This window comes from Populus euphratica, unplaced genomic scaffold (assembly GCF_000495115.2).
Source record: "Populus euphratica unplaced genomic scaffold, PopEup_1.0 scaffold17.1, whole genome shotgun sequence".
NCBI classification, from domain to species: Eukaryota; Viridiplantae; Streptophyta; class Magnoliopsida; order Malpighiales; family Salicaceae; genus Populus; species Populus euphratica.
In genome coordinates this window covers 46,143-65,323 of record NW_011499884.1, presented here as the reverse complement: position 1 = coordinate 65,323, position 19,181 = coordinate 46,143, and the positions used below count along the sequence as shown (strand labels likewise).

The 19,181-nt window shown below is 27.2% G+C and overlaps 1 protein-coding gene across 1 annotated transcript; it reads right to left on the bottom strand.

The window, feature by feature from the left end:
- Positions 1-2,384: 2,384 nt before the first annotated feature.
- On the bottom strand, positions 2,385-5,285 carry LOC105129889 (LOB domain-containing protein 4-like). The gene is made up of 2 exons (XM_011032132.1): positions 4,882-5,285; positions 2,385-2,866 (listed from the first exon to the last, which is right to left on the bottom strand). The coding sequence occupies exons 1-2, from the start codon at positions 5,056-5,058 to the stop codon at positions 2,603-2,605; spliced, it is 441 nt and encodes a 146-aa protein (XP_011030434.1). The 5' UTR covers positions 5,059-5,285; the 3' UTR covers positions 2,385-2,602.
- Between the last annotated feature and the right edge of the window lie 13,896 nt (positions 5,286-19,181).

The window sequence follows — 19,181 nt, the reverse complement described above, 5'->3', positions numbered from 1 at the left end:
ATATGTTTCATAGATTGTTATTAATAGATTTTTAAGAAAAAAATTATTCATGTTTACTTTCACATTAGTTATAAATTGTGGTCCCTATAAATATATGAATAATGTTAGAGATACTGGTAATTTTCTGAACACTTTATTCTAGTTGAGATAGCAACTTAAGAAAATATGGCATTACTGGCAAATGGGGTAAAAACAAGGCTCATGATAAGGCTCTAGATGGTGCTGTATATATATATATATATGCTTTTGTAGTCATTTAGATTCTAATATCTGATCCCATATCGATGTCGCAATAATAGCATTGATGAATAAGGAAGTCAATGATCAGAGAGCACTACACAAAGGTAAAAGAAGCAACTATAACAATATCATTGATGAGTGGGCAAAAATGTTCATACTAGCTAAAAGGAGGTCATGAAAGCTTTTTTCTACCATTGACATGAATGTCTATTCATTATTAATCCCCACCGTCTTCATGGCTTTAGGTCTAGATGTATTCATTTGGGTTTCCCCTTCTCTATTTTATGATGATATGGATATCGATCCTGATTGATAAAAAGTCATAAGTTTATAAGATCATTAAGAAAACGTCTTAAAGAAGATTGACAAGATGATGGAACATCACGATCAAATTAATAATGGGGAAAAAAATCAGAGAGAGAGAGAGAGAGAGAGGCCTTGTTAAATTCCATTCTTAAATGACTTGTAAATTTCTATTTTTGTAAGCCGTCACATATTGCATCTCTTCCTAAGAAAACCCTCTTACACCCATCTATTAATATAGCTCAATCCGCACTGCTCTTGAGATCTAAAAGAAGAAGAAGAAAAGTTAATTTCAATTGATATATAAGTTGAGTTGATCCGAGCATACCTTAAAATATGTTGGAAGGATGCTCTTGTCGGAAATGTTTTTGTTTGCTTTTATAATTCATGGGCTGGAGGCTTTATTTGTGTTCAAGGTTCTGTTTCGGCGGAGACGCCTTATTATACATGTCTTGGATTTTGTACTCACCAGTGATGGAACCACCGACTGTTTATGGCTTTACCTCGTCGATGAAAGCCTATTTTATCGTGTGCGTTAAAACAGAAAAGAAAACGAACATATGGCTGCAAAAACTAGAAAAGTGTGATAATAGTGTGATATTGATTATTTTTTAAAGTATTTTTTAGTTAGAAATGAATTAAATAATTTTTTTTTGAGTATTTTTTAGTTAGAAATGAATTAAATACTTTTTTTTTTTTTCTAAATATTTTTAATATTTTTATATTAAAACAATTTAAAAATATAAATAATAATAATAATAAAATGTGGCTGCACCGCCAGCAAAACACCAATTTAATGGCATGATTGGAGGGCAGCATGGAAATGGAGCCTCCTATTCTGGGGCAAAAACTCCCTAAACTATTTAATTCGCAGAAATATGGCTCATTTCAATGATCCAGTTCTATACTGCCAAAGGCCCAAAGTTATAAATAGGCTTCAATATAAGGATGTGCTTACCTTCTTCTTTTTTGGGTTTATTAATCAAAATTCTTATCCGATGACTCAAATAATCAAAATGGTAGGGGGGCTCAATGGTTAATAATATAGGGAATTTATTATGGTAATTATCATAATTATTTCTATATCAATTTTAATTTTAAAATCCTCTATAAAAAACAGTTGATTGAGTGTTTTTTAAACAAATTTGCAGAATTTTATTATTTTCTTTCACCTCAGTTTCAACTTGGTATTTTGTTTTCCAAGTTTTGTTTTCCTCCATGTTTTAGAATTTAAATTCAGTTCTTATATAGAAATATTGATTATTATTTCTTTGAGTATAAAAACATTGTTTAAAATTACATCAGAACAAGGTAATGTTGCTATAATTTTGGAATGCTAACTATATACATCCCTTTGCCATCAAATAAAGAGTAACAAAATCTTAATTACAAAGAATTGATCCTTCATGATGACTTATATTTAACTTATTCAGACTTTAAGAGCTTCAATAAGTAATTATTTTACATTATTTTAGTTTCAGTTTAATATTTTGTATGCTTAGTATACACATTAGAATCTTATTTATATTTATTTGTAAGTTTGTATACATGTTTAGCATGTTAATATTTTAATTTGATATAATTGCAAGTTTATATAATAAATTTAAAATGAGATGAATATAATCTAAACAATTATTATCACCAATCGATTTTTTATCGAACAATAATTAATTCAATCTTATACCAACAAGGTTTCTTTAAAGTCTCAGACTTCAATCACAAAGGATTTATAACATTGCCCCACTTATAAAACTGTCAAACACCACCAAATCATGAATAAAAAAGGATCAATAATTAATCTGATAGCAGACATGAGGTAAAAAGACAAAATGAGTGCTGTCTAGACTAGTGATAACTTATGATTATATGTTTCCAACTATTTACAATATGGTTAATGATCATTAGCAGCAACATCCCATGATCGGGTAGATATGTGCATAAAGATGCAAGAGAAAAAGGACTATAAACGATAGAGTTCTGACAATAATGCAAGCTAGCCCATGATAATCAATAAGTATATAGCAATAAAGGGAAGGCAGGCAGGCATGCCAGGTAAAAACTAGCATGACCACAGAGACTCTCCCATGGTGGCCTGATCAACTGCCATGTCCATGGCTCCTGGATTGGAAGAAGAAGTGAATTGCCGCACTCTCAGGTGCACTACCTCAGCTTGTGCAAGTGCCAACTGGGTTTGTAGTGAATCAATTTGTTTCTGCAAAGATGATATGGCTCCAACACAACCATAAACTGGATCACGAACCCTTGCATTTGCTTCATACACCATGGAACTCACTGCATCACTTCGTTGGTGCTCAGGTAATTCCTGCAGATGTTTCCACAAATTACCAAGCTTATGTTTATACTCAAATTCTTGTGGCCATCACAGGACTGAAGGCCCTTTCCCTATCGCGTGGAGCATACACTCCCAAAGTTGAGGGTACACAACATTTCCACAAAATTTGGGTCTCGATCGATTGATTCCTAAACAAAAAAATGTTTCTACTAATGAAGCAAAATATTTTTACAAGTATAATGGAATGTCTAAAGATTAAACCATGAAAAGTCGCCCCAACATTATCATACTAAGCAACCTAAATTTATATTACCCATTTGAAAAATTAAACCATGAAAAGTCGCCCCAACATTATCATACTAAGCAACCTAAATTTATATTCCCCATTTGAAAAATAGAAAAGGAAAATTATGCAAATTTCAAGATCCTCTTAATGAACCTAATCAAGAGTATTTATTTTCCTTTGACGCATGTAACGTGAGGATTTTTCGTGCTGGACTGGGGCGTTGGATATATTTGATTGTTTTTTTCCAAATCACACATGCTCTACGTTCAGTTATTGAAATAATATTGTTGTGTTTTGTTCGAAGTAATAAATTTATTCCCCGCCCTTCTTAAATGAAGTAATAAAACAAGACATAACAAAGATTAAATTATAGTCATTTAGTTCTTGTGTGTTTAAGAAATTACAAGTTAGTTGGTTCCTTTAGGTTTGGAAAGTACAAGGTAAAATCTCTAGATTGTTGATTAGCTTTGACCAATCAAATTACCTCCCTTTTCAGTTAATATCCAAAATTGCAAGAAAATGCAGATAACTAATAAGGAAAGACTACATTACAAAATTACAAGAAAATGTAGAGATTTAATACGACTTTTTGAACTAGAGAAACTAGTTTGTTAGTTTCTTAAAACTAGAAGGACTAAGTTATATTTTACTGTAAAATAATATACATTGCGTTTATGTCATAATATATTTAACTACTCTTCATATAATAAAGTTTCAAACTTTGTTTATTCTAGAAGGATTTTATTTGCTTAGAAAGAGCCAGCCACCTCTCTTTTGGACTTATGTGTTATCTTTCTATCAATGTGCCTTTCATGTCCTTAACACACAATAGATCGACAGCTCCAATGTGCCTTTCATGTCCTTAACACACAATGCATCCATAGATCGACAGCTCTTTTTCTTTTTGGTTAAAATGAGAATTCCAAAAACAAAAGCTTAGCCTTACTTATCCAAAAAGCTAATTACTAGCTAGTGGTCATAAAGAGGAGATGAGGCCCTTTACTTTATCCTCTAGATTTCACATATGCAATAAAAAAAAAAGAAAAAAAAAGAAGAAGGTAAAAGGTAATTAAATTGTGATCCTTTATTCTCTTTTATGTACTAATTAAGGAATCAAATGGTAAACAGTTCCCTACTTTGAAATAGAATATATATGGAATTGGAATCCTACTTGTAGTGGGGTCTTTATCCAACTGAAACTAACCACTATAACCGAACTAAAGGAGAAAATTATGTAGGGGAGAAGACATTTTCTACTTTTTGAATGCTTTATATCCCAAATAATTACAGATAATTAACTTTTATGTATGTGTGTGTGTTTGTAAACTATAGAATGGTAAATCTCTAACCACGAGGCAGATTTTGTAAAACGGGGACGGGACTTCATATATTGTTAGGGCTTATTTTATAAATTTTGAGATTTTTGAACATTTTCAAACTTTAGGGGGGGCAAAATCCTGAAATTTTGTAACATTTGAAGTCTCATTAGTTTAATATAGTTTTTATATTTTATTTTCTCCCTATTTTCACTAAATTCTGGTATCATCATCCCCTTCTCGGTCGTGACTGGCCCTCCTATGCACCCAATAACAATATTGTTCTCCACAATTATGCTCCTTCAGCCTCTTCCAAAAGAATTAGAAGGGAAAAAAGAGAAGATTTTCTAGAAAGAGTTCGAATAGTATAAACATTACATAATATTTTGCTTACACATTAAAAAAAGAAGGTGGAGAAAGAGAACGGGTGCATGGATTTAAACCTGTAACATTTTGTTGACATTGCTTGCACCAAAGACCTTGTGCACACTGGCAAACTTCTGAGGCTCGTCAGCTGGAAAGTAAGGAGCAAACACACAGTCTTGAGCACATCTCCTCCTAAGAAGCTTGCATGCTGCGCATGGCGAAAGTGCACCAAGTTTTCGACCACTCTCCTTCATTGTTCAAGGCCGGGTACACAAAGGGTGTCAGTACTTGTGACAACTTAATATTAATTCTCTTTTCTGTTATCACAAATATACAATATTGTGACTAAAAGCTAAAGAAAATCAAAATGAAATAGCAAGTTGGGAGATTAAGATTACTTCAAAATAGAAAATAAGTGGCAGAAGTTGGAAGGGGGGAAAGAACTGCAACGAGAACAAATATTTTACGAAGAATTGAAGAAGAGAGGGGAGGAGGGGGACTGGAAGGCAGAACTGGCAAGTAAATATAGAGAAGAAGATGTGCAAGCAAATCTTAGAAGGGTCCCACCAAAGGAGTCACTAGATTTTGTTGGAAAAAATATCCTTATTGATGAGATCCTTAGGTCCCTTCAATATGATTTCTTGTCCTCCTCTTTATTTTTATTTTATTTTATTTCATCTATTTTTAAGTCTATAATAAACTTTATCAAGCCTAATAATTTTCTGATGTACGGAAAAGTTTCAGGGGATCGGACATTCATATATGTTAATCCTATTGTTTTCATTTTTCCCCTAATGTTGCCTAATTTGACAATAGAGGACAATCCTCTTCATCCTTGTGTTTTTAAGTGCGAAATTGGAGCTATTATTATATTAATTTCTTTTTGGCTAATGAAATTAGAGTTTGTTAAGACATCATCATGCATGTTAAGAGAAGAAGAAAAATGTGGTGTTTGTATATATGATTATATTTAGAACTCGATTGCTCTCTCCTTTAATTAATTATAACGCGGTTAATAAGATTAATAGTAGTCATTAAATAAATAATTGGTTTGTGAAATGGAAAACTTTTTACAATATTATTAAACCTAACTTAATTATTAATTTTAAAATTTTCTGTTTTAAATTTTTACCTAATTTCAAATTAAATTGTTTCAAAATTTCTCTAACATTACCAACTTTTTGTTTAAATATAATTCAGATGAATAGTAAAAACAAGGTTTGGTTTTAAAAAAAATTCAAAATGATATTATTTTAAAAATATTAAAATAATAACATATTGAATTCACTCATATTAACCAGTCAAACTTGTGGTAATATTAAAATAATAACATATTAAATTGACTCATATTAACCAGTCAAACTTGTGGCCTAACTCAAGGACTCTATTGGATTTAATAACTTTTTTTTTCAAAATTATTTTTTATTTAATTACATGACAAAAATATTAGCACTCAAAAAATCAAGCATCAACCCAATGCTACGATACTTATTTGAGATTGTGTTAATTTTATAGAAAATAAATCAAAATAAATTGTAGAGCCTAATTCTTACTTTTTTTTAATTGAGAAATAAAAAGATGCTATTTGTACTTTATAAAATAAATTAATAAATATATGAACTAAAAAAAAGTTATTGACACTAATTAAATATTAAAACAGGAAGATAATCTTCGTAATAGAAATAAAAAATAAATACACATGTAAATGTTTTACACTGACTATCCTTTTTATTTTACTTTTCTATAGGAAAAATCAAAATAATCTCTTTGAAATAGCATTCAACTAAAAAATACATAAAAAAATGCCAATCATTATTTTTTTTAAAAAAAAGCTAAATAAATATAAACAATTAAAAAAAAGTTATTAAAAAAAAGGGTCAAGTGCTAATATGTCAAGCCAACGTGACCAACCTTAATTTTTTTAAAAAAAAGCCTAAGCATGCTCTTTGTTATTTTCTCTTTTTTTTTCAAAGGAGTGGATGAGACATCATTCACTCTTTTTTTTTTCAATTACACAAGCAATAGATTGTTTGAAGTGGTAAGATACTTGTCACCTACTTAGACTATTGTTGAAATGAAATTCTAGCCATCACTGTGATGTTCAAGAATTGGAGGGGAGGTTGGCCTTAAAATCTATTTTTAATCAATTTTTATCCTAAAACACCTTGAAAATACTATAACAATCTTCATTAACCACCTACAAATCCCAAAAACACCACCAAGAAAACAAAACAAAAACCAACCAAATTAAAAAATCTAAATGAAATTTGATATATGTTTTCAAATATTTTATAGGAAAATCCACCTCCATCAAACTCTTCTTATTGAATGAAACCTGTTGACACCAAAAACAATGAGTTTCATCGCTGAAAAGTGACCATTCACTAACTTTATCTCTCATTTATTATTTTTAGGCAACTTTCTCTTATATCTCAAACTTAGAGACTGAAATGCTAAGAAAATTAATTGTTAAACCTAAACTAAAATTGCAAAAATTAAAGGAATTGTGTGAAAAAAGAACGAAAGTAATAAATAAAACTTTTACTATAGAATTTGAGATTGACCATGAGATTTCTCTTTGTATTACATTTTGATCTCTTTTTTTTTAATTTTTTTATTTCTTGAAAACATTTTAAAAAATTAATCATAAAAATTGATATAGAAGGCTACACTTGAAAAAACTTGTTAAAAAAACTTAAACTAATTGTGAATTTGTAAACCCTTTATCCACCTAAAATTTAAAAATCAACATTAAATAGTGTAATTGTTAACAAAAAAAAATAAGAGCAAAAAATATTATGATTACAGGTGAAGTCCCTAGAAAATTAGCTTAGAAATCTTGAAAAAAATAAAATAACAAATCAATACATAAAAAGTAGCGATTGTGGGGTAGTTGATAGAAAAAACACATAACAAATCAATACACAAAAAGAACCAATGGTGGGGTAATTGATAGAAATAAACACATAGAAAAATTATAAAGAACCAATGGTGCGGTAATTGATATAAATAAACACATAGAAAAATTATAAGTGGCATTATTGTAATTAAATATAAAATCCCTCATTTATAGATGAAAGATCACTATCAATGGAAAAGAAGAAAACTTGAAACTCTTCTATATTTTCTTTATTTTTCTCAAGTTTCTTTCAAAATTTTAATTTGGGGGAGTGATTCTAAGAAGTCCTACAAAGAGAACAAGATAGAATAGAAGCTTTAGAGAGATAGAGAGAAGTTAGAAGCTTGTGATAAGAAAAGAGAAAGCTTAAAATTTGAAAAAAAAATAGATTCATGGGCAAAACTTACCTTCAATTAATTTCATTTCTTTCATGTTTTTGGTGGAGGGAAGAAAATCCTTACTTTTAAAGATTCTAGGGTTAGTGTATATTGATAAGAAAAAAAATTGATTTAATTATTTAGTTGTTTTGTTATGAAAAAAGTTAAGATAAAAAGCTGACCATACATAGGATATTACGAGTTCTTGAAATTTGATAATATTACATGATATTTAATTTTTTAATGATGTTAGGATGTTTGAGATTGATTTTGGATGTTTTTATACGATTCATTAAATTTATATCTAAAATGACTATGTGTATCGAATGATGAAAAGCTAAAAATTTAAATTTAAATATGTTATTTTAATGTTGATTTGAGTTGATTTTATTGATATGGAGTCACATGCAAATGATTCAATTTGGCCTATTAATATTTGGAATTAAAAAGCTTTAAATCATTAAATTTTAGGATTTATGTGAACTTGAAAGAGAAATATAAAATTGTATTAATTAGTGAGTGGTTGTGATGTATATGACTTGTTTAGAGACTAATTAGGAGGAGTGCGTGAATGAATAACATTGTTTAGTGAAAAAGGGAAGTGTGTGTATTAATTATGATTGTGTAAATGTGAATAGTATAAACCATGATGGCGATTCATGACGTAAAATGCCTTAGTATTTGTGTCATGGTTGTTAAAAGTGCAAGGATAAAAATGAGTTAATTTTGATTTTGACATGTGGAATAAATTGTTGATCCTAATGTTTTAATGTAAAATATTGGTTATATGAGTTAAATTTGGGAAAATAAAAATATAAAAATTTGTGAAATGGTGTGGATGCTAGTGTTTTAATACAAGTGTAATATTTATTAATGGAATTAGTAACTTGTAATCAAGATGATTTTATATATCTTGTGTCTGAATTTACATACCAGTAAAATGTAGGATGAGAAAATATACCTTGAACTAAATATATGGATATTACCAAAAAAATAACTAACTTTAGATTTTAAATGATTAAGTAAAATAATGGATAAAATAATGGCACTGAATTAAGATGCTTTTTGGAATTCAAGTAATACATAGAAAGCAAAACTAGAAGTGGGAGTACACCCACACCACCTTTAAAATTCTTGTAATGTCATTGTAATATTTTATGAGAAATTTATTATTACTATTAATTTTTTTCATCTAACATGTATAATAATTGCAAAAAAAAAAAATAGTTGATATTCTAATAAAAACCTATTATATTATTTAAGAACCATATTGAATTTAATGATTAGGTGAATTATCATATTAAACAATGTTTTTAGACTAAAAAGAAAAAGAAAAAGGGGTTAAGTAATGTATTTAACGCATTTTGAAGAAGGCTAACATGGTTGGGTTTATAGGCCACACCCACATGTTTATTCTTGTTTTTTTTATTTTATTTTATTTTATTTTTTTAAGATGTCAAAGATATTTCATCAACTTTTTTTTTTTATGTCAAAGATATTTCATCAACTTTTTTTTAAACAAATAATTGCAGACAACATGGTATACATGGTATCTGCTAACTTACATTGCAACAATCTAAAAGTAGATGCAAAATGGTGTTATGGTGTTTTTTAGTTTAAAATTCTATTTTTTAATTTATTATGATATAAAAATATATAAGAAACATCTTAGAAACCTTAGTAAACTAGTGTTTCAATTCAAAAAACCCAATCTACTTTTTCGACAATAAAAAGACAAAAACAAACCAACACCATTGAACTTCTTTCTTCAAAAGGAATTATTTAACATAAAACTTAGTCTTTTTGGTTGTTAGAATCATGAAAATCAACAACTTTCTCTACCTCTCAAAATTCATAGACTAGAAAATAAATAAAATAAATTTTTAGGCCAAGATAAACTCTCTTTTGTTTATGTAGAATTAGCCATGTTTTTTCCATATGTTTTATAATTCAATCATTGGTCTTTTAATTTTATTTTTTTTGTTTGCTATAATTTCAAACCTAATTTCATCTAATTATGCTATAAAAGGATTTAATTAATAGAAAAAACAATTATTTAAAACAAATTCAAGAGTTTCACTATTTATATAATATAATATGAATAGTGAAGCACCATTAGATTTTACATTTTTTTTAGAAAATTTCTAGTTTATTTCATGTGCGATTAATGCATGTTAGATCAATTTTTTTTTTGGAATGTAAAACAAATTAATATCTAGATTATAGGAATATTGTCATTAAACTCAATGCAATATTTCAAATTTAAAAACTCTAGACCAAATTTTTTACTTAACTTCAATCTTCAATAATATATCATATGAGAGTTATTGTGATGTGACCTTGTTGATAAGATAATATCATATGAGAGTTATTGTGATGTGACCTCGTTGATAAGATAGGTACAAAGTACAGAAAATAAATAATTTAGGTTAACTTTAGTTAACCCACTAAACCCCCTATCCAGGTTAAGGATCCACTAAGTATAATTAATTTTATTTTATTATATTTTATTATGATAAAAATACAAAAAAAAATTATAATCAACACAATACAAAAGAATAAAATTAAATAAAAACCCTACAATAAAGGATGAATTGAAAAATAAAAAACAAAACATGAAAAAAAATAAAAAACCCAAATGGCCAATAAAAAACACCAAAAGAGCATATTTGAACTTATAACTTTTTAGCATCAACATGTACGATAGGTCATTGTTGCCTGAAAAAAAAATATTTGCAAGCAAAAATCAAACTTATGACTTTTTAGCATCAACATGTGTCTCAACCCACTAACCTATAATAGAAAGTCGTTATAAAACTATTAAAAAAATATATGAATCTAGTTCATTATTTATATGAATGGTTAAACTAACTCGAGTTCTTTTATAATGTAATATAATAAACATTATTTTTTACAAAAACTATTTGTAAATTTGTTACTCGCTATATTCTTCAGCTTTTGTGATTTTTTTTTGGAGGATAAGGGTTGCATGGCTACACACTAGTAGTTATAAATTATCATCGCTTAGACTAGATAAGTGGCTTGCGGCAAGTCAATTTTTTTTTCTAAAGTAAAGAAAGAATGTGCAAATAATGATAACCTGATTCAATTCATGTTAACTTGAGTAACATGAGACTTAGGATATTAACCTAGTTTTGAAAAATAATTTTGAAAAAAAAATCATAAATCTCAATGCCTATTAACCTAGTTTCAAATGATGAAACTATAAAAAAATCAATTTTATAAAAGTAATGTCTAGGAAAAATATTCGATTCAATCTAGGTTAACTAGACTAACCCGCCACTCGATATATGAGATAAAAATAAAAACAATTAATTAAAAAAGGACCTATAAAAAAAAGGTTGAATTTAAATTAAAAAACATTAAAAAAAACTCTTAGTTAACCCAAGTTAATTGGACTAACCTTCACTCGAGATAACCCCACAAAAAAAAAAGAAGAAAAATCAATAAAATCAAGGGCCAATAATTTAATGTCAAATAATAAAAGTAAAAAAATCAATTTCATAAAACAATTAGTCAACTAGGGTTAACTTGACTAAACTGCTACTTGTGATATAAATAACAATGCTTAAGCCCCAATAAACCAATGTGAAATGATGAATTCAAAAATAAATAATTTTTAGTAAAAGATCGAATTTAAATCAAGTTTGGGTTATGAGATTAGACTTACACTATAAAAAGGGTGACTTGTAAAAAATCATGAAGTATCATTAATAAGGATAATTTTACCTCTAAATGCAAGCTTTGAGAGTTGAATTAATAAGGATAAAAACATTCTTATACTGTTTCAATAAACAATGTAATGTGACTTAGGTCGTAGTGACATGATCAAAAAATTGATGTCATATCTCAAAGTAATAAATAAGCCGGGAAAACTGAGGTTGAATCACAAGAAGGTAATGTCAATACTTATAAATGTGATTAGGTATTCATAGTGATAATTTATGTTAATAACAAATCAAGTTCCTTTCATAACACAAGTATTGGTTATACTATACAGTAGGCTATGAAAGCGTCAAGTATTTGTTGTACCAATAGTTGTGCAACACAAATCTAGATTAATTATTTAACAAGCAAGGTATTAATAGTGGGTTAATTATTTAACAAGCAAGGTATTAATAGTGGGTAAAATAACAAATACAAAACATGTTAATATCAAACATTAAAGTTCATTATACTTATTCTTACACTATTAGTGTACCCTTTTCACCTTGATAAAATTATCAAACATTAAAGTTCATTATACTTATTCTTACACTATTAGTGTACCCTTTTCACCTTGACAAAATTAACTTAGCTAAATATCATGAAGAAGAAAAACATAAATAAACAATACAATAACACAAACATGATATAAGTTAACTAAGTATAGTAAAGAAATTAAAAAGTATAAATAAGAGATTAATGTAACATAAAATAAAACTTAAACATTACAAAATACAAAGAGAGAGAGTGATCTTGATCTAAATACCAAGATGTCTAAATGTATGGCAAATGCCTCTTTTTATAGGATATAATTTAAAGCTATTGATTTGATGACTAATTATTGAGTGGGCAGTCACCTCTTGACTTGGTGACAACCCTTATTTTCATGGCTAAACAAAACATCATTGTTAACATTAGAATTCAAATAGATAGTCCTCATGAAAGTTCTGAGAATTTGTCTCAACTTTCTAGTAAAAGAAAAATGAGTTCATCTGGACTTTTAGAACTCAAAATATGGGCTGAACACTGAATAGTGTCTGAGCTATAGGATAGATTTCAATTTCTTTTGTTCTTATAATTTGAACTTGAAAATGACCATTTTGAATCATGGACTCTTCATGAAAGTTTTAGGTCCATGTCTTAACTTTATATCCATATAAATCAAACCTAAATCTATGTTCTACAACTTCAGTTATGATCTAATAACCGAATAATATTCTAGTTTGAATTGAACCAACATCTTATCTTTAAGCATAGTTCTCTCTTTATCTTCTCAATTTTAATAACTAAATACATCAATCAATCCTTTAAATTATAAGATATGCCTGCATTCAAAAAGAAAATTTACTATAAATTAAAGATATCTTATGTTATCAGACTTATTATTATAAAACATACTCAAGTTAGAAAATTTATTGATATTTTAAGTATAATACAATTATATAAAACCTTAATGAAAATACACTTTTAAGTACTATTCACCTAGCAAAGTATAGAATACACTTTTAAGTACTAATCACCTAGCAAAGTATATATTAATGTCTAATAAACCTTGCTTGTCCCAATCATCTTCTACTTTTATGAATGGATCATTTTTTCTTCTATTTGAAGACATCATGTAAAGACAACCAAGTATCTAAATGAAGGTCTATTGTGTTGAGGGGGGACTAGCACGATTTATATGGATTATGGACTTTATTATAGTTATCCCTAACTTTATAAAAAATAATGTGGAGGTGTCGTAAGATTTTTTTTAAAAAAAACTCAATGACTCGTGTTATAGCCCTGACTAGTCAAATAAACTGATTTTATTTTATGTATATGAAAAAAATAGACAACAATAGTAAATGGAAAAAAAAAAGTGACCATGAGAACATGGAGAAAAAAACCCTTTTTTCAAGAACAAAAAAATAATATTATTTAATTTTTAGCCAATTAAATATGGAATGACAAAATTAGGTAAAGAATGGATAAAATCAACTCGGCACAAGTCAGCCAAAGTTAGATGATATATATGTACCTGGGCGATCAAGGGCAAGCAAGTCTGGGTTAACCTATCAAACTTGCATCCTAGATCATGAGATCGAGATAATCTGATAGATAAGAAATCACAGAAAACCATAAAAAATAAAAAATAAAAAATAAAAATTAATATCAAATGATGAAATTGAAAAAGAAAATAAGCTAAAAAAGGAATGTTAACCCTTATTAACTTTTCAAACTTGTAACCTAGGTCATTAGACCAAAAACACTATATAAAAAATCATCCATGAATCTCAATCTTTAATAAATCAAATGTTGAAAGATAAAATTGAGAAAAAAATCACACATAAAGATTCTAAATAAAAAAAAATTGCAATTAAAATAATGTGGATAAAATCAAAATCAAAATATAAATTAGAGAAAAACTATAATTTTTTTATTGGAGGATGAAATTAAAAAGAAAAATAACTTTAAAAAAAATGATAAGAAAATAAAAGGAATAAAAACCAAATTATAAAACTTAATATACCATAAGTTTGGATTGAAGGATGAAATTTAAACTAATAAAACTATTACAAAAGGGCCAATACAAAATTAAAATAAAAAATGATGAAATTAAAAAATATAATATATGATAAATTGAGATTAAATAATAAAATTAAAAAAAATAAAACTTTTACTAAAAAACAAAGAACAAATAATAAAAATCAAAATAATAACATCTAAATTTGAAATATTACTAATAAAAAATATCAAGCTGTAATTTTGAGGAAAGAAAAAAGAAAAGAAAAAAACAAGAAAGACCCATGATTTATTTATTGAGTGAAAAGATTAAAAGACCTTGATGCATAATTTATTTATTTTTTATTTAAAGGGTAAGGTTATTATTTTTTATTTAAAAAATAAAAAGATATTAATACCTTTGGATTCCAGCTTTAAATTTTTTTATTAAGAGGATAATTATATTATTTTATTGTGCTTGAAAATTTAGAAAAACACATATATTACCTTTTACCAATACTAATTAGTTCGGTGAAAATATTTAAATGCCTCCAATACAAAAGCATTTAATTTTGTTTAGAAGATTAAAATGACAATTACACTGTAGAGATGTACTGAAAGATCTGTCTATTGCCACTGTGAATTTGGCTTCTGTTTTACTATTTTGTTACAGGCGACTTCACATTGCTTAAGCTTTTCTAATTCTAAGTTTATTCTGCTTCTCTCACTTCTGTACTTCGCCAATAATTAGTTAAGAAATTATGGGAGGGGTATTGATGGACCTGTGCTTCTGTTTTTTTAGGTATTGTTTGTTTTTATATTTTGAAAATATTTTAAAAAATTTAAATTTTTTTATTTTAAATTAATTTTTTTGATGTTTTCATATTATTTTAATGCAATAATATAAAATTAATTTTAAAAAATAAAAAATTCTTTTAATATATTTTTAAATAAAAAATATTTTTTAAAAATATCATAACCATATGAAATTGAAATTTTAAAGCCGTTAGGAATATTCTCTGTTCTTTTGCAAAATATTTTAATATTTTTCGTATGTGATGTACGGTTAGATTTTGCGGGAGCCAGCTTTTAGGTACAGTAGACATAGATTATATGATATTATATTAATACTAAATTGCAATTGATAAGATGTCTGTGACAAGAAAAGAATCAAATATAAAAAGGCTTTAACTAGCGTGTTAATACTATATTATTTATAAACATCGATAAAATTATATGTTAAATGCTTGAGACTTGAGAGAATAATCCATGAAAAATAATTTAATTTAAAAGAAATGAATATATGGAATAAAATGGAGCAAAACATCAACGTAAGTCCAAATCGTGCTATTAGTTTTTTCATCGACAGCCCCAGGTGGGGGGGGGGGGTGTTGGGAATTTCCTTACATGATATAAAAAATTATGGAATGGTGAAATTCACAGTATAATGTTTTTTAGGCACTATGAATAGAATAATAAAATTATGATTTTTTCTTTATGAAAAAAAATATTTAACCTGATTGATAGGGATAATATAATTTTTTTTGTTAATTTTTAAACAATTAAAATATACAATTATCCTTGAAGCAAAAAAAAAAATGACCCTAAAAAACTATAGGTATTTTTACCTTTTCAATTTTAAATTGAAAGTGAATTTATTTGGCTGCCCTTGAAGTACATAAAATTTTAACTTTGATAAAAGTCATTTTTCATTTCATTTTCTTTTTTATGTCATCGATTAACATGTAGTTTGATGAAAACAACAATTTCTTTTGTTCATATTCTTTTCTTTTTCCTTGGTTTTTATGTCTAGAAATCTTCAAACTAGTCTCTTAATTTATTTATTTTTTAGATTTTATTTTTATTCCTTTTATTTATAAAGTTTTTTTCTTTGTTATTTTGTAAAGTTTTGATTTTTTTTCAGTTTTATCCTTCAATCTAAATTTTTAATGTTTTCTTTATTCTCATTCTTTTAATTTTTTTTGTTAACCTTTTTGTGCAATTTATATTAGTTTTCAATTTCATATCTCAATTCAAATTTATAGTGTATAATGTTTTTCTATTCAGTTCTTTTTTTTTCTTTATGATTTGGTTAAAATTATTTTTCTTTTTGGTGTCACCCCATGATCTGAAATTTGTAGTTACACTCTAACTTATTTTTTATTTAAATTTCTATTCTTATGTTTTAATTTTTATTTTTAAATTTTTTATATAATAGATTTTTCTTCAATTTCATCCTTCAGTGTTTGATTTGTTAAGGATTGGGTTTCTTGATTTTTCTATGTATTTTCTGTTCCAATGATTTGGGTTACAAATTTGAAGAGTTAATGCAGATCGACATCTTTCTCTTTTTATTTTGACTTATTTTTTTTTAAATTTTATTATTTGACTTTATTTTGACTTATTTTTTTTTAATTTTATTATTTGACTTTATTTTTTTTTAAATGGCTTCATGGTTTTCGTTGGTTTCTTTTAAATCAGGTTATCTTAGTCTAATGACTTGAGCTGTGAATTTTGTAGATTAACTAGGGTTAACTCGCCCCTTGTTATTAAATTACATGTTTGTACCATCTCAGGTTAACTTGGGGTGGGGTTTTTTTTCATTTATTATCAAATTTTGTACTTTGAGAGATTTTTTTTCTAAACTTTAGTTTGTTTACTATCATTTCCTATTTTTTATCGCTTAAATAAAATAAAATCAACTTATTAAACCTGATCAATGCTATAACTGAAGTCGTTGATCTTTCTTCCTTTTTTTAAAACATGTTTGCTACACTTAAACATTGTTTTTATGAGAGAAAAATATGGACCTGCTGATGTGTATTATAGGAGTTATAATCCATCTCGTAAAGCTAAATCTAATATGCAAGAGAATTCAGATGATCCAATGATAAGAGCGAGAACGAAACAACTACAAAAGGCCTTGACGAGTCAAACTAGAATGATTGAAACTCTGTCGAAGTTAAAAATTAGCCATCAGTTTGAAATTGGTTCAAGGGTGTTTATTTGCCTACAATTGAAACTTAGAGATGAGAAAAGCCCTTAATGGTTCCTTGGATGCTAGGCTACTTGAATTTGGGTTGATAATGCAAATAAGTGAAGGAATTGGTTATGTTTACGGTCAGAATAATAGATAAATTTGAACCCAAATTTAAAGTTATCCATTGCATGTGATAACAAGACTTATTTGGGTGGAATTCAAGTTCAGAATGTGATCTTTTAAGATTATCCGACCATGATTGCATTGGACTTTTTTGTAAGAAGTTATAGTTGTTTTAAATTTGATCTGTTTATGTTTCAAAAAGGTCAAGAAACATGTGCTAGTTAAATTTGTCTAGTTACTTTGTTAAAGTCTAGTTTTTAGATTTGACTTCTGTTATGTTGAATTTTCCTAACTTTAGAGGGATGTTCCAATTATAAATATAGTATTAGAATATGTATAAACACTTTTGGCCAAAATTTTAAACTTAATTAAGAGAATTAAGAGTTGTTCTTCCAAATTGATTTTTGTGAATAACCCTACCTAACTTATCACTCTTCAATCACAAAGAGTGTGGCATCGAAATCCTAGATTGATCTTAGTGATGTCCAGATCAACTTATCAAAGTATCATTCTAGTCTATCCTCCATCTTATTTGCCTTAAAATCACTATAATCCAGCCTAAACACTAAAAAAAAGATAACCAACTAGACCTATCCTTCATTCATTTTTGTCAAATTCATTATTGCCGATTTTTAAATTATTCACAACACATCACTTCCAGTATATTACGGGTCCACATATAGTATATAATATATATGATCCTCCAATGCTTAATTGGAAATATTAAGGGAGGAAACAAGATATAAATGCTTGTGTGTGTGGTGTTGAAGAATAAAGGCGGGTAGTAAATGCAATAAGGGAGATTTTCTTTTCTTTATAATGATACATATGTTATCATTTTATAAGTTATTTCTTACCAAACATCTTTATAATATATTTATATTAGAAAAATACACCAACTTGCATGTAAGTAGAGACATAAAAGGCAAAACACCATTAGACCTAGTGTAGAGGCAATCATAGGAATATATAACTATAAACCTAAAAGGTGGTGGTGTGTTGTTCAAGGTAGGATTTTATCATAACAATTGCTCTTTGCAATAAAAATATGTTTTAACATGACCAACATTACTAAGTGAGCCCTGACACGACTAAAAGATTGATATCTTCTCCTAAATACAAGAGTGTTGAAGTAATTAAATAACTCGGCAAGACCGGGGCCGAATCACAAGAAGATTAATTGTATAAATTATAGATAACAATAACACAACAACAATAATAATAACAATAATAATAATAATAATGGTGGTGGTAGTGGTAGTGGTGGTGGTAGTAATAATAATAATAATAATAATGGTAATTATAATGGTAGTTTGAACAATAATAACAATAATAATAGGAATAACAATATTAGTAACAGTAAAGGTAATGATATTAGTATTAGTAAAAATGATAATGATCCATATAATATTAGTATTAATGATAATAATATTAATAATTATTGTAAAAAGTAATAGTTAATTATCATAGTAGTAATAATAATGATAATGATGATCATAATAATAATATTAATGATACTGATGATTGTGATAATAATATTAATAATAGTGATGATTATGACAATAGTAATAGTAATAATAAAAACAATAATAATGATTGTGATAACAATAATTGTGGTGATGATAGTAATAAGAGTAATAATAATCTAAAGGACCTTAGAATAATGTGTTTTGTTACATTGATGAATTTAAGAACTGAAATTGAAAGGACAAAGAGATGGTCAAACTTAGAAAAGCGATGTTGGTGCAATCCAAACCGGAATACTTTTTGATAATTGGGTCATATTTG

Excerpts from the sequence above, each read along its gene's own strand:
- LOC105129889 (XM_011032132.1), bottom strand. The coding sequence starts at position 5,058 with ATGAAGGAGAGTGGTCGAAAACTTGGTGCACTTTCGCCATGCGCAGCA. Across the intron at positions 2,867-4,881 it reads ATGTCAACAAAATGTTACAG|GAATTACCTGAGCACCAACG; the intron begins GTTTAAATCCAT and ends AAACATCTGCAG.